The sequence below is a fragment of the Amphiprion ocellaris genome, chromosome 11 (genome assembly GCF_022539595.1).
Source record: "Amphiprion ocellaris isolate individual 3 ecotype Okinawa chromosome 11, ASM2253959v1, whole genome shotgun sequence".
Classification (NCBI taxonomy): Eukaryota; Metazoa; Chordata; class Actinopteri; family Pomacentridae; genus Amphiprion; species Amphiprion ocellaris.
Genome location: NC_072776.1, coordinates 2299897 through 2316460, shown reverse-complemented (window position 1 = coordinate 2316460; position 16564 = coordinate 2299897). Strand labels below are relative to the sequence as shown.

The 16564-nt window shown below is 41.0% G+C and overlaps 2 protein-coding genes across 3 annotated transcripts in view; both read left to right on the top strand.

Moving 5' to 3' along the window:
- si:dkey-100n23.5 (cyclic AMP receptor 4) overlaps positions 1-4580 on the top strand; it is a 66242-nt gene extending 61662 nt beyond the window's left edge. For both annotated transcript variants that reach the window (XM_055014951.1, XM_055014952.1), the window contains one exon: positions 2134-4580. In XM_055014951.1, coding sequence (XP_054870926.1) covers positions 2134-2301 — 168 coding nt within the window. In that variant the 3' untranslated portion in view covers positions 2302-4580. The remainder of the gene's footprint in view (positions 1-2133) is intronic.
- bcor (BCL6 corepressor) overlaps positions 2213-16564 on the top strand; it is a 57101-nt gene continuing 42749 nt past the window's right edge. Inside the window, exon 1 of the mRNA XM_023294445.3 lies at positions 2213-2406. Coding sequence (XP_023150213.1) covers positions 2351-2406 — 56 coding nt within the window. The 5' untranslated portion in view covers positions 2213-2350. The remainder of the gene's footprint in view (positions 2407-16564) is intronic.

Genomic DNA, 16564 nt, shown 5'->3' with positions numbered 1-16564 from the left:
ATTATTTACAACTTTTTTTCTCCAGTGAACATATAACTTTACACTTTTTTTCTGAGATTTTAGCTCTCTATTATCTGTAATTTAGCAATTACAGACTAGGCTGCTACTATTTCTCAATCCTTAAAATATATGACTTTTCTTTCAAATAGTGGCCAATGCAAAAATAATGACATTTTTGCGGATTTATATACAGTTAAAAAAAAATGTTGCCAAGAACAAATGATCATTTCTAGAAATACAGATTGTTAATGTGGATATTATTTATAGGTTTGGCCTCTTTTTTAAGGTTTACTTGTAAATTAATGCCTTTTAATGTGATTATCTGTAGCTATTGTCTGTAATTTCAAAAGATTTAACCAGACTCCTGCAAACTGTCAAACTTGCAAAGGTACATCTGTTAATGCAACGTTTCAGTGCTAGACCATCAGGCAAATAGACACAGGCAAATAATAGCACTATTTGCATAAAGGTCTAGCTCTGAAACGTTGCGCTGATAAATGTGTCTTTGCAAGATTCGTAGTGTGTGGGAGTCTGAATGTTTTGGAAACGCTCGTCCTTCACCTACGCACCTGCCTCACGTAAAAACTGTAATTTAACAAGAGGTAGCAAAATCTGTGAAATACTAGTAAATTGTTTTTAAAAGTACTGTTAAAAATTGTTAAAATAGGGATGTTCGATATTAATCGGCCCGATATTGGCATAAAAATATACTATTGGTCAATATCATTATCGATTTTTTTGCCTATCGTCAAAACCGATAAAATAATGCCTGGATTTCGCCTGCATTTACCAGACTATGGCATAAATATGGCAGGAGATTTGTGATGTTACTTAAAAGTTGTTAAGTAGCCCACATATATCGGTATCGGTTGATATCAGAAATTGAGAGTTTAACAATATCAGCATATCGGTTATTGGCAAAAAAGCCAATGTCGGACATCCCTAGTTAAAAACCTTAATTTTTACAATTCACTTCACTTCCAAATCTTTTAATTATGAATTATACATGTGTGGATAGTGGCGAATCTCCTCTTAAACCAAGCGCATACACAGTGAGCACACTTGCAGAAGTACAGTCAGCGCAGTCGCAAATGTACACAAATGGAAATTCGCAAACGAACAACTGTGTGCCAACATCCACAGAGCGTTAACTTGACTTGTGAAGATGATGAAATTCACATCAAGCTGACCCTCGCAGACATCTAGGCATGAAAAACACAAATCGGCCTCGTACATTTTTCCTTGTTTGATTGAAAACAGTCCTACGTTAAGCCAAGAGTGGATTTTCAAGCACCTTCAGAGCAGCAAAACGCAATCAAGGAAGGACAGATTTTCAGATCCATCGTGTGAGGGTGTGCTAGATGCCAAAACACTGCAGAGTTATTTCTAATACTGTAGGCAGTTATCATGAGGGTAGTTAGTTCGGCTTTCATTGCAGTGATCATGAGGTAAACAGTGGAATTACAGCTTTAATATTCCAGAGTAATCTACCAAATGTTGTGCCACTTTCAAGTTTTTGCCAGAATTCTTTTTTTTTTTTTTTTGATGCGCCTGAAGCTTGTGAGCAGATTTAGCACTAATTTACATACTCAGCTTTGTCTCCACGGTTATTTTATCTTGTTTCCAATATATACACACACGACAAAGTAGTTGTTCTTTTTCGAGTCCCAGGTGATCATTAAACTCGTATCGTTTTTCCACTGGCCGGGATGATTGGCTTTCCCCCCATATTGTTTGAAGTGCAGGAGTTTTGCATAACTAGCTTAAGTGGAAAATGAAAACAACTGTTTCCAGTTTCCAGAGGGAGTCAAAACAAGCGTCAGTGATTGGTTGCATCCGGGTTTGCATGCAGTTGAGCATTTCTCAAATTCTCTGTGTCATAAGGAAGTTGTTTTGAGGTTCAGTTTCTGTTTTTATGTGTGAATGTGGGGTTAAACACGCAGCCAGCATTTTCAGTATTAACAACCCGGAGCTGTTTTTTCAGCGTGTAAAATACCAGTTTAGTATATAGACGGATAGCCAGAATGGATAGGGAAAAAAACTGCATTTCAAGGTTGACAGGATTAGCGTGAACACAGTCTCTACACCTATACAAATGCTGTGTACTGATTGCAAACTCTGCCTGCTTTCTAGCTGGCTCTGCAGTCGCGGCTCTGTGACAGGACTCGGATCGGAGAGTACTACCCCGGGGCGGTGCGCTACACACAGGCTGACCTGGTCGACCTCAGCGATGACGACGACGATGACACCAACGTGCTCTTCTACTCCCCCGACATGACCCTGAAAGACCGAGGGCCCTGAGAGAGAGAGCAGGAGACAGAGAGGAAAAAGGAAGAGGGAGACAAAAGAGATGGAGGAGAGGAGGGTCAGAGCCAGAGAGAAACGCAGCGGATTAGAAAGTGAGAGGTAGGAAAAAAGAGGTAGGGAGGGAATGGAAAGGAAGATTGGGGGGACAGTCAGGCAGATAGAAGCCGGAGATGAGCTGTCAGGTTCCATTATTAATCCCCATCCTTTACTATTTAATATCCTAAAGACACACACACCACACATACTGAGCAGAGCTCCCCTGCAATACTGCCGTGAGAGAGAAGCAGGCATGGAGCACTCTGAAGATCCTCCTAATGTTAAAGGCATCTGCTGCATCCCAAAGGTCTTGAAATGATTTCGAGCTCTGCGCCATCTTCTTGACTCCTCCTGCGTTCTGCGGCGTTTTGGCATGCCAGAAAAATAAAGAATATGAATTAAAAAACACACATAAAGGACCGCTGAAAGGCAGTCATAACAAGGTGTTCCTTTAGCATTTGCAGCAATTACCTTTTCACATCTCTGTGGGAGATGAGTTGAAAAGCAGGCCTTTTTAAAAGCACCTTGTGTGTCAGATGTGAAACCATCTAGCTGTACCCCGAGATTGATCCTGTGACTGAACTGTTTTCTTGCCAGCAGGGGCAACAGTAGAAATACAGGAAAGGGGGCTTGGATAACAGTCAGTGGGGGCAAATAATGGCACTTTTCCACCAGCACCTACTCGGCTCGACTCGACTCGGTTTGTGAGGTTTTCCATTAGGACATAGTACCTGGTAACAGGTACCATTTTAGTACCTACTCAGCCGGGGTTCCAAGCGAGTTGAGCCGATAATGGGACGTCTACAGAGTGCTGGCCACTGATTGGACAGGGAGTGACGACACTGCACAGCATACATATTTTAATACCTAATAGCGATAAATTGTAGCTATTACAGGGTTGCAAACGGGACTGATATACGATAACTGTAGCAAACTAGCGTTAGCTTACCGTCATACGTCGTCTAGTTCGTATCCTCCTGTCTTTGGCTTGATACTGCTGTATTGCCTCCCAAACTCTCCTGTTCTCCTGTGTGTTTCGACTCGCCACCCTCAGCTTTCTCTGACTCTTCTATTACTTTGAATCTGACAAAAAGCTACAGTCCGAGCAGCAGGTAAACCATCGCCTCCATTGTTGTGTTGCGTTTGTGTTGCAAATGACGTTAAGGGACTTCCGGGCCGCCGTGCTATGACAACTCCACCCACGATGAGATGGTGCTCAACTGTAATGGAAAACCTCCCAAACCGAGTCGAGTCGAGTAGGTGCACCTACTATTTGAGGTTTCTGAGGTTTTCCATTAGGACATAATACCTGGTGCCAGGTACTATTTTAGTACCTACTGGGACTTGGTTCCAACCGAGCTGAGTCGAGCCGATAATGTGACGTCTACAGAGTGCAGGCCACTGATTGGACAGGGAGTGACGAAACACGAGAGCGACTCCATCACGAAAACCAAACCCGGCATTAAAAAAAAACTGGCAACAGCAACAGTTCGCATTTCTCTTCATGGAACTCTTACTTTGAATCTGACAGAAAGCCATAGACCGAGCAGCAGGTTTACCATCGCGTCGATGTCCTCCATTGTTGTGTTGCGTTGTGTCGCACACAAATGACGTTAAGGGACTTCTGGGCCGCCGTGCTACGACAACTCCACCCATGATGAGGTGGTACTCAACTGTAACGGAAACCGACCTAAACCGAGTCGAGTAGGTGCGAGTGGAAAAACGCCTTTAGTCCCAACCCACCGGTGTCTCCTTCCTCAGACAGTATTTGTTTTCCCTTCCGTCTCTTTACATCACATTACGCACAAGTATTACTTTGAAAGGTGTATTTTTTACTGAAACACTCACCTGTTTGTTATACTGTATTTATAACAGATCGATGTACTGTATATATTTAAGTGCACACTCTATTTTTGTACGTGCCTTGGGGCGGGAACATGAAGAAAATTAGTCCGAACCTGCTGCTCTTGGCCTGATTCAGAGCCTTATGAACAACTTAAATTCAGAAACAAACCCACACACACACACACACACACACACACACACACGTGCATATTTGTGAGGTGCTTGTTAAAACAGGTTGGAAACGATGACACACAGCAGGCACCCACAGCGTAGGAGCCTTCGCCTTTGATGGCTCATCATCTCACGGCCTTTGTCAGTGGAGACGAGACGTGGCTGATTGGCAGGATAATGGAGTCGCTTTATATTCAACCACAGCCCATTTGGTGTTTCCAGTATCGCGGCGGCTTCATCATCGCGTCGGTGCGCTCCGCCGACTGTCAGCTGAGAACCAACTGATGAACCAACACTTGACCCTTCTTACCCTTGGGGGGGGTTTGAACTTTTCAGCGACACCAGAGTGCAACATTTGGTTTTTGCAGTCCCACCAACCAGCACTTTATCTCTCACACACACACACAGGGAAGTGCACGGTGCCCCTCTTTTGGCACTGTTGCTGGTTTTACTTGACTGTGCACTCCATCAAATAAATGAGCAGAAGAGACATTTCATAACAAAGCTGGGGTTGGGCCTGTTTATTTCATTTTCACATTGATGCCATCCTTCATTCCCTCTTGCTGGCTCTCCTGTGAAGTGTTTGAATGTGTGCGTGTGTGAAGCGCGGCATCTTTTAGACCCCGGCTGGCTTAAATAATGGATATTAATTATTGTTTGGACCCTGCTGGCCACTGTGTGTCTCCAAATATGGTTAACTGGATTTTGATTAATGGAATATGCGCGCCATGTCCTCCAGAAAATCCAGACTTCTTCCCCCTTCCTCTTCCTCTCATACATACACAGCCCCCTCCTTCATATACAGATCCCGTGAAATAAGCGAATCTCCCTGTCACGCAAGAAGAATTATTATCCCCCCCTCATATCGTCGCATGCGCCGTAATTGGATACAATTTAACACCCGCGGCCCACGGGCATGTCGGCAGGCGCACTGCCTACTATTAGCTCGCCTCGCCTCGCCACCCTATCATTTGTCAGATCTGTGTTTGTGCGCTCCTGGTGCCTGTGTGTGTGTGTGTGTGTTTGTGCACCCCTGATGCCTGTGTGTGTGTGTGTGTGTGTGTGTGTGCGCGTGTGTGTGTGTGTGTGTGTGTGTGTGTGTGTGTGTGTGTGTGTGTGTGTGTGTGTGCGCGTGTGTGTGTGTTTGTGCGCTCCTGATGCCTGTGTGTGTACGTGTGCATGTGGCTCGAGAAACCGGAGCCATTGTTGGAGTCCGGCCATGACCTAGCTGTGACGCACAGAAACACCGAAAGAGGAGAGGAAAGGAAAAGAGGCGACAGCGCAGTGGCAGCTCCAGACGCAGAAAAACAAGCCGGAGAGGTGAGGAGAGGAGAGGGAGGCCTGGTGGCTGTTTCTGGTGCTTCCTCTGCTGTTTATTAGAGCCCTGGCCTTATTTACAGCCTGGGACGTCGGAGTGAGGGGGGTCCAAGCCCTCCTAAACCCAGCTCACCCGCTGCTTACAGTAAAAAGAAGGCTGGAGAAGGTTAATGGGGAGATTACTGATGTCTTAAAAGTCTAAATAATTGAGCCGAGGTTGCCGCGTCGCCCTTTACATCCGACGTTTTAATTAACTAGTTTTGCCCAAGGCTGCCGGTATTGAACATAATCTGACTATAAGTTTTTAAAAAATAGCAATTTTCTTAATATAAAAGCCAGCCACTGCAATTTTAGTTTAACCAAATGGGAGTAATCAGTGTTTTTTTTAGTGGGTGGGGGGGATTAGTATTGGTTTTGTGCCCAACTAAGCAGGATAATGTATGTGGGATTAAGTCAAAATAAAGCCCTTGTTCACCACCAAGAAAAATGTCAGTGAGACACTGATGGGGTCTTAGCAGTCTTTGGAGAACAGTGGAGTTCAGTATCTGTGGCTTCTCAGGCAACACTACACTGTAAAAAATGTACTTTTTTGAGTATTTTCCTGCTATTTTACAAAATGTCCCTGTTTTGCTAAATTACAGATAGCTGTTTATAGGGTTGCAGTTTCAAAGTTTAACCATAAAATTACATTTTTTTTAGTTAAATCAGCAAATAAATAACATGAGAGATATTTGCTGTTATGTAAAAGAAAAATAGGTATGTTAGGAACTGAAAAATGGGGTTATTTTACAGATTTCCCCTGTTTTGCTCAATTACAGATAACTAATTACAGTGTTCCAGTTTAACATTTAGCCATTTTTAAGCTTTATTCAAATGTGCAAAAATAACATTACATTTAAAGACATTTAAGGATACATGAAAGAAAATTCTGCATTTTAAAAATCTTTATTTTTACAAATGGTAAATTTTTTTTGCAATGTTTTTACAGTAAAATTACACGATTTGCACTGTAATAACGTCAGAAATATCATTAATTTCAAAAATACTTGCCATTATTTAAAAGCAAAATTCTGCATATTAAGGATTTTAAAATGGTCAATAATTTTTTACGTTTGCAGATTTTCCCTGTTTTGTACCATAACGAGTGAAATCATAGGAACTTTACATATTAACCATAAAACTCGGATTTTCTTTTTCTTTTTTTCTTTTTTTACACATTTTGCCTGTTTTGTTAAACTACAGATATAGTAAAGGCAAAGAAAAAGGTATTAATTTGCACGTTAATCCTAAAAAAAAACAAAAAACAAAAAAACAGGCCAAAACTGTAAATTTAAGATTCATCACAAAAATCAGTGTTTTTTCAAATGGTAATTTGGTCTTTTACAATGTTAGATTATAAAATTACACTATTTACACTGTAATTCCATCATCACAAATATAATTTTCAAAAAATTTTGGCATTATTTGAAAGAAAAAATCTGCATATTAAGGATTAAAAAAAGGTAAATCATTTTTAACATGTTATTTTAGTAAAAGCACAGGAAAAAAGTATTCATTTACATGTTGATAAAACTGATTTTTTACAATTTTTTTTTTACAAATTTTGCCAGTTTTCTTAAACTACAGACATAGTAAAGGCAAAGAAAAAAGTATTAATTTACTCTTTAACCCAAAAAAACCCCAGACCAAAACTGTAAGATTAATCAAAAACCTCTGTTCTTTTACAATGTTAGATCATGAAAGTACACTGTTTTGCTAAAATATCATTATTTTACAGATCTTTCACATTACTTTTACTTTTTTAAACAGTTTTTGAACATTACAATATCCCACTGACTGTTTTTCCTTTTTTCCCTCTATTTTTATATAATTTTTTTGATAAATAATGATTTTTTTCCCATGCACAATGACCTCAAACCCTTAAAGCTCACCATCCTGAATACAGTTTGAGTAAAAATTCTGCATTTTGAAGTGCTGATTACAGATAATTTGAGAACTTTACATTGAAACGGTGCACACCAACAAATGCAGCAGCAGCAATAGTTCCTTAATCTGTAATAAGAGAATGCAGAGCTCTTTCTGTCACCCATAGGAGCATGTACTTATTGAATATGCTGCAGTATTTTCAGTCCAACAAACAAAATGCTTCCAAGCTTTTAGTGCTTTTTGGAGAAAAAAAATGGATGACTGTTTAAATATTCACCAACAGAAATCCAAAATAACACCACTTTGACCATTAGCAGCGCAAACACGTTTGACTCTCAGGCTAAATATTGTAAAGAAACGTTAATTCTTTTATTTGATAATGTACTCTCCATTCAGGGTGGTAGCTGGGAATTTATAAACTTTGAAATAATCAATTCCCCAAACAGATTGCCTGAGCAGCCACCAACCAAACTCAGTGCAGATTTTGGTGCATTTTTTAACACAAAAAAACATCTCAGGGTTCACATTAGCAGCTTTTTCCATTTATTTTGAAATCTCATGAATACTTTCTATGCAAAATGCCAGAAAATACTCAAAAAGGTGAGTCACATTTACCCAACACAACATATTCCACTATAAATCCATCCCCTCCCCCCCATAAACATTTATTTTACTACCACATTGGAGGAGCTGGAACCAGCAAATCATTTGCTGCCAATGGATTAATCGATTAGGCTTAATTGTTCCAGCCCCAGTGCAAATATTGCCTGATGGATCGGCTGCGAGATCCCATTAATTTCCTCCTTTTAGCCTATAATATGCTCCCAAAAACAGTATCAGGTTTTAAAAACAAAAACAGACGTCTACAACTGTGGACTGATATCCCACATTTGGAGAACCATGGCGGTGGATGTGGCCGTCTGATCCCGCCTGCATTTACAGCCGTTACTTGAGAATCGTGCGTTAAACGGGCCCGTTTCCCGGCTGCTCTCCGCTCCGCTGCTGCTGCTGTTGCTGCCCGAGCAGAGCGGAGCTCCGTGCGCTGCGCTCCGGCCCCGAAAGAGTTAAACTAATCTCTTTCTCTACCCTCTCTCTCTCTTTCTCTCTCTCCACACACACACAGGCTGCCACCGCCCCAGATAACAGAGGGGCGCCTCTCCCCAGCCAGCCAGCCTCCGCTAATCGCAGTGGCAGGAGGGGGGAGTGGAGTGCCGGCGGCCTCTCACAGCGCTGGGCTTTTTATTGACGCTGCCTGCCTGCCTGCCTGCCTGTGTGTCATCTGTGTGTGTGTGCGTCCGTGTGCGTAAAGGCCGTGCGCGCCTGTGGGTGCGTGTCAGAGCTATAAAGAGGCGTGTGTGCGTCCGCCTCGGTGTGTGTGTGTCTCGCTGTGTGTGTGTGCGTGCGTGCGTGTGCGTGTGTGTGTGTGTGTGTGTGCGCTCCCCGCCAGCAGCGGAAAGCAGGGAGAGGCGGGGAACCGGGAGGGTGGGTGGCGAGGTTATGAGCGGAACTCGACAGAGGCCGACAGACGAGAGAAGAAGGAGGGGAGGACGAGGGGAAGCGAAGGGAGGGGAGGGGAAATCTTTCTTGTGCTGCGCTGAGAGCCGCCACCGCTTCTCCTTCCCCTCAGATAAGGTTCGTTTGAAGGTTTTCATCTTTATTCTCGCCAAAGTAAAAAAGAAAAAAAATGACGCGTGTGTTTCTGTCTGCCCGCGCGTTTTTTTTTTGTTGTTTTGGAGAAGGGGATTGCCGATTTATGAAGGTCGGAATAAGACTAGTGTGACTGATCGCCACGAGTCCCACTGATTGATTGCATCGATGAATTTAGCAGCCTATCGATTAGGGTTTAATCTATAGGTTCACGTCTCTCAGCGCTCCAATTATTGGAGTCTCTCTCTCCCTCCCTTCCTCTTTCTTTCTCTCTCCCTCCATCTCTCTCTTGCGAGCAGCAGTGTTTGGCTCGGAGCCACGCTCGCCCTGCCGCGCCAGGCTGTAATTATCCCCGGTGAGGCCGCGCTAACACAGCGTGGCGCGCCTGTGGGGAACCGGTTAGCCCTACAACACTGGTGGGGGCGCATGGATGTGCGTGCCAGCGTGTCTGTGTGTGTGTTTACGTGCGTGATTTTGTGTGACACATAGAGAGAGAGGGAGCTGTTGCCGTGTTGATATTTCAGTAGCCTGCATCAGAAGCAATTCCAGGTCCTCACATGAACCGTGGAGCCTGGATTATAGATTAGACAATTGATTTAGAGCAAAAAGTCACCTGGCTGTCATGAGTCCACACATTTTTTTTAACCGATTCTGTATTCAGTCTCACCAGATCCAATCCAAAAAGGTCATGAGTGGGATTATCAGAGCAGATAAAAAGGAGACAAAGAGGAGTCTTACTGTTTGATTGTTAAATTCTGACATTTATTGCCTCTAAATCACCCTAAATGCTTCTTTGCGACTTGTTTTTGGTCTTGAAGGAACCAAAGAAGCTCTTATGACCTCAAAGAATCTACCCAGACAATCTCTAAATCTAGTTTATTGCTATTCACTTCTGCAAGTTTTAAATAAAGCACATTATCTACATTTAAAGCAAAGATTTTCCAGCCTCATCTGAGTCTTAAAGTGTTAGTAGCCTCTACATAACGGATGAGTGTCTCCATCAGATCCATTTTTGTTTTTTCTGGACTCCTAAAACAACATTTCCCTTGCAAAAAAACTTTAATAATATCCTGCATCCATAGCAACAGTTATGAAAACGCTCTAAAAACTAATGTTTGGCCTCAACAGAACAATTTCTCACATCCATCTTTTTGAGTTACGACAGCTAATTAAATTGTGTTCAACCAACAAGCTATGTTGAGTTGAGGGAATTAGCTTTACCTTCACAATCAAATGTATTTTTTAATCAACTTTCTTAACAACTGCTAGCATAAACACAAATTTTGTAGTTGATCCCTTATGAAAATTAAGTAATTTGAAAGTTCATAAGTTGTCAAATTTAAAAAAACTTAAGTTGCTGTAATATTATAGGGGACAGGATGGGAAATTCTACACTCAAAGTGAAGAACAATAAGTTAAGAAGCTAATTTTAATGAGTTATCTCTACTTGAATTTAGTTTTTAATAAAGTAAAGCAGAAATTTGAGTTTAAATTGCAAAAAATATTAAGTTGGTGCAATTACCAACATAATTGTGTCAACGCAACACCATCAAAGTAATTCTTACAGCTTAAAATGTTTATCTAAATCACCAAGTTGTACATGTTTTTTAATCTTGCAACCATTAGGAGGTTGGAATAGGTGCCTTGAATTAGTTTTTAGAGTGTATAAGTGAGCTGCTGTAAACCAAAGTGTTTTCATGGAGTGTCCTCGGCCAGTAAGGGTGCTAGTGGAGAAGAAGTGGGGGAAGCTTTTGGAAGGAGACAGTTAGCGGCTGAACGAATCTCCTTCACTTCAGCCTTTATTCCATAATTAGAATCTTGTTCTGAGGTGAGTTCAGGCGGCCTAATCTTTCCTCTTTAATGTGAGGGCTGAGCAGGACTTCTGCACCAGAGTGTCTGGATTGGTTTTAACCTGAACAAAGCAGAATTATGGACTGTTAATTTTTGTATTTTATGTTTTTGATAGCAGCGTGGTTTGCAAGCATGGCCCTATTGATTGCACACGTGCACATGCCCGAGCTTGTGCGTGCTAGTCAGTGTTCAGGCAAGTTTGTGTGTGTGAGTTGCAGTAAGCGATCCATAACGATCTGCAGGTGGATTGTGCTGATTAGTACCGGCTGCTGTGGACTGAGCTGCGTGCAAAGAGCTTCCTGCAATCTGAGCCTGCCGACTGAGAGCGTGTGTGTGTGTGTGTGTGTGTGTGTGTGTGTGTTGGCAGTCGGCCCTTTCAAAATGTGTGTCAGGGCTGTGTGGTTTTGTATATGCGTGTCTCTGTTTTTTAGGCATGTGCACATCTGACAGGACGTGTGTTGAAGGCGTGTATGTTTGTATGTGCGCATTACACGTCAAGTTACCATGCAAACGTGCGTTTGCCAGTTCAGCGTCTGATTGCAGCAGCAGATGGCTGGATCACTGTGACCTCCCAGAGAGCTCTGCTTTCTACACCATTATATATCTATGTGTGTGTGTGTTCATGCTGTTTTGGCTTTTACAAGACATACACCTCTGCATGAATCCCCGACAAGACATAAAGTGACGGCTAAAGGGGGGGATCCCGGGTTTTAAGCGCATTTTTTCCTCAAAAACACCCCAAAAGACAAAATATTGTGAAAATGAGACACAAAACATCAAAAAAAGAAAACAAAAGAGAGACAAACAAGTTACAAAGTGATAAGAAAATGGATAAACGACAAAAACGAGACAAAAAAACACAAAACGGCATGCAAAACAACAAATAAAGAAAAACACAATATGACAAAAATAAGACAAAAAACACAAGCGAGACAAGAAGGAAACACAAAACAAGACAAAACGATAAAAACATGAGATGAAGGACAAAAGTAAGACAAAAAACAAAAACAAGACAAAATATTACAAAAATGAGACACAAAATGACAAAAAATTTGACAAATGACATGAAACAAAACAAAAAAGAGACAAAAAATTTGACAAAAGTTACAAAGCAACAAAAAAGTGGACAAACAACAAAAGCAAGACAAAAAAAACACAAAACAACAAATAAAGCAAAACACAGCATGACAAAAATGAGAAAAAACCCACAAGCAAGACAGAACAGAAACACAAAACGACAAAAACGAGAAACAAAATGACAAAAAAATGAGACAAATGACACGAAACAAAACAGAGACAAAAAATTAGACCAAAAAGTTACAAATCGACAAAAAAATGGACAAATGACACAAACGAGACAAAAAATTACAAGAGTGAGAAACAAAATGGCAAAAAAATAGACTAACAACACAAGCAAGACAAAAAAGCCCGCAAAACAAACAAAAACAATGCTCAAAACAACAAATAAAGCAAACACAAAATGACAAAAATCAGACAACAAACACAAATAAGACAAAAAAGAAACACTAAACTACAAAAACATGAGACAAATGACTAAAATCAGGGGAAAAAAGACAAAAACAACACCATTATATATGTATGTGTGACAGCTAAAGTGACGCCTAAAGGGAGGATCCCGGGTTTTAAGCGCATTTTTTCCTCACCGTTATCCGGCATGAGTGCTTTCAAAGACACATGCTGTTCTCAGGCTGGCTTTTCAAACCGCAAAGTTCACACACGGCCATAAAAGTGCAGCCATAAAAAGGGCTGGTTTCTCCAGACCTGTTTTTGTGTCTCCCTCAGACTCTCGGCGAAGGTGCTTTTTTCTTTTTCTTTTTTTTTCTGAGGCTACAACTGTGTGTTTTTGTGTCGGAGCGGCAGAAATTTGGTTTGCCCCGCGGTTCCTCGGAGCAATATTCATCCTAATCCGGTTTTCCAGTGAGTGATGGAGGGAGCCGAGTTGCCTTCAACACCCTCTGAGTCAGAGCAGGAGGATGAGGATGAGGAAGGACCTGGTGCATCTTTCAGCTCCTTCATGACCTTTCTGCGTGATTATAGGTTGTGTGTGGCATTAGCATGAGGCTGTATCAGACATATTTCCTATTTTTAGCTTTGAATTTATCACCCTGAGAGCACACTGCAAAAACTCTAAATCTTACCAAGTCTATTTGTCTTATTTTTAGTCAAAATGTCTCATCACACTTGATTTAAGATAAATTCACTGAACAAGTGACATTTCAGCAGATGGAGGGACTTGTTTTAAGACAATGCATCTTAAATATCTTGTTAAGTCAAACAATCTTGAAATTATCTTGTTTTGAGTTGAATTTTACAAGAAAAGTTAAAATAAGTTTAACCCTCGTGTCGTCCTGTGGGTCAGATTGACCCGTTTTAAAATTTGAAAATGTGGGGAAAAAAATATCATTTTACAGTGGAAAAAAGAAATGTTAAAAATATTTCTTAAGAACATTCACATGAAAATCAACCAAAATCCAGCGAAATTCGCTGGATTTTGGGTGATTTTTATGTGTTCTCACACCGACCCACACATGTGACTTCATCGAGACGCACTACCTTGACGAGCAGGTGAAGTTCATCAAAGAGCTGGCAGACTGGGTGACCAACCTGCACTGCATGGGAGCTCCACAGAACGGCATGTACCTGTTTGACCGGGTTATAGGTTATTCTGCTGTGATTTTACTGATCCGATCAACTGGAGATGAAATTGGGCTGAATGTGGAACCTGAACTAAGATGAGTTTGGCACTCCTGGGTTAGAGGGTGGCAGGGTTGCCAGGTTGGATCTTACCTGCTAAAAATCTGGGCAGCAGAAGTGGATGGGACATATGGTGCAGTGTGGCCGAATGTGTCCAGCATCAAACTGCCAGGGCTGAAGATGGTGGGGAAATAAATGTGAGCATATTTCCGTGGACAGAAAAAAAAGAAAAACTATTTCGCAGAACCAAACCGAGAGCTGGTTTGGCCACAGAGAGCGCAGGTATGCTGGTAGGATGAGGGCAGTTTATTGCATGCCAGATGCAACTGTGTGACCACATAAAATCTGAAATTTAGTTGGGTTGTGTTCTTTTCTGCTCAGGCACGCTTATTTCTCATGCTGCGGTCCAACAACTCCTAACTGCGATTCTCACTTTGCTGAGTTTGTTGGACTAAAAAAGCCTCAGAAACCTTTGCATATCCCGAGCCTGTAGTCCAAATATTATCACGATTTTGTTGCCTCTCTCAAATCAGGATCCATAGAAATCCATTATGCATGGAGTGGAAAACAAAACACCACCACATCACAGCGAGCCGATGTGAAATTGTACGTTGCAGTCAGGATTCAACCGAGTTCAACTGTTTTTCAGTGAGTAATGGATATTTTCCAGTTCTATTTCTGTTTAAGCAAGGACTGCTCATGTCAGAAATGTTCATCCACATCCATCTACCATCACGATCCAAAAAAAACCCAAAATAAAAGTCACTTAAATGGCATGCCTTATATGTTACACACTGTAAAAAAATGTTCCTAATTTTACGGTGAAAACTGTCAAACCATGATGGTAAAAATCTGTAAACTCTAAAACAGTTTGATGCAGTTTATATAACACAGAATCACCAGTTTTTACTATATGATCAAAATGACAAAAGTCAGATAAAAAAAAGACAAAAAACAAAAGAAGCAAGACAAAATATTGCGAAAATGAGACTAAAAACATCAAAAAAATGAGAGAAAAGACACGAAATGAAACAAAAAAGAGACAAGTTATGTGACAAAAAAATGGACAAATGACACAAACAAGACAAAAAATTGCAAGAGCGAGAAACAAAACGACAAAAAATAGACTAGCAACACAAGCAAGACAACAAAACAAAATGACAAAAACAATGCTCAAAACAACAAATATAGGGAAACACAAAATGACAAAAATAAGACAAAAAACACAAGTGAGACAAAAGAAACACAAAATGACAAAAACGAGACAAACTACTAAAATCAGAAAAAAGACAAAATATTACAAAAATGAGACAAAAATGACAAAAAAATGAGACAAACGACATGAAACAAAACAGAGACAAAAAATTAGGCAAAAAAGTTACAAATGGACAACAAAAATGAACAAACGAGACAAAAAATTACAAGAGCAAGAAACAAAATGACAAAAAATAGGCTAACAACACAAGCAAGACAGAAAACTCAAAACGACAAAAACAATGCTCAAAACAACAAATAAAGCGAAACAGAAAATGACAAAAATAAGTGAGACATACGACCAAAATCAGGGGGAAAAAGCCAAAACAACAAAAACAAGACAAAATATAACACAAATGAGACACAAAATGACAAAAGAACAATGAGCAATCTAGTATTTTACATTATGATCAAAACAACTTGTCATGATCAAGAAAATATTTTAAATGTTCTATTTTACAAATTTGTAATTGACAGTTAATGTCTTCTCTGTAATTTTTGCACTTTGAGGGCCGGATTGGACCCTCTGGAGGACCGCTTTTGGCCCGCGGGCCGCATGTTGAACACCCCTGGCATAGGAGCTCACACTGCCACATGTCTGATTGGACCCTGCAGTGCTTTGTCATATTTATCATATGAGGTTTGCAATCTGGAAAAAGCTGAGCCACGTTTAGCTTTCTCGCAAGACCATTTTTGTGTTGTTTTTTTTTTTTTTTTTTATATTTCTTGTGCAGGAGCTCTTCTCCGCGTTGGAACCCTGCTGCCGGATGGACGGGCCTCATTCAGAGGAACCGAGGCGCCGTGTTTTCCTCACGCAGAGCTGAATCCATTGTGAACGCGGCCCTACTGTAACAGAACAGCGTGGAGCCGGCTCACTAATTTATGCTCTTTTCAGTTGTCTGCAAACAGACACGGGGAAAATATGCAAATGAGAACAACTAAACAGTGTCTGATGGCGTTCTGTGCGGTCATATTCAGAGCAGGAAAGGAGCTGAGCAGAGGTTAACCAGCTGTCTGCTGCTGCCAGATGTTGGCAGAGCTGCGTAGTTTTCTGTTGACCTAAAGAGGACTAAGCGATTAAAACATTTTCTTATTGATTAAACGTTTCAGCGTGAACGGAAACAATGTGAGGACTCCGTTGTGGACGAGACTGTTTTCACACAAGCAACACTTTCTTTCACATGGCTGAGTGTGAACATGGGCTCGGCTGTCTCGTGGTTTAGCAGCTGTGGTCGTGGTGGGCAAAACCCTCAGCAGTGAGGTCGAAGGGTGGAGCTGATCGGAGCTAACATGCCCAACTGTTCAACCTGGGTTAGAGTCTGAAGAAAGTGTTTTATAAAACTCATCTTAGTTCACATTCAGTCCAGTTTCATCTCCAGTGGACCGGAGCAGTAAAATTATAGCATAATAACCTATAAATAACCACAACTCCTAATGTTTCCTTTGTTTTAGTGCAAAAAACTACATTCTCAAAGTATTCACATTTAATGAACTA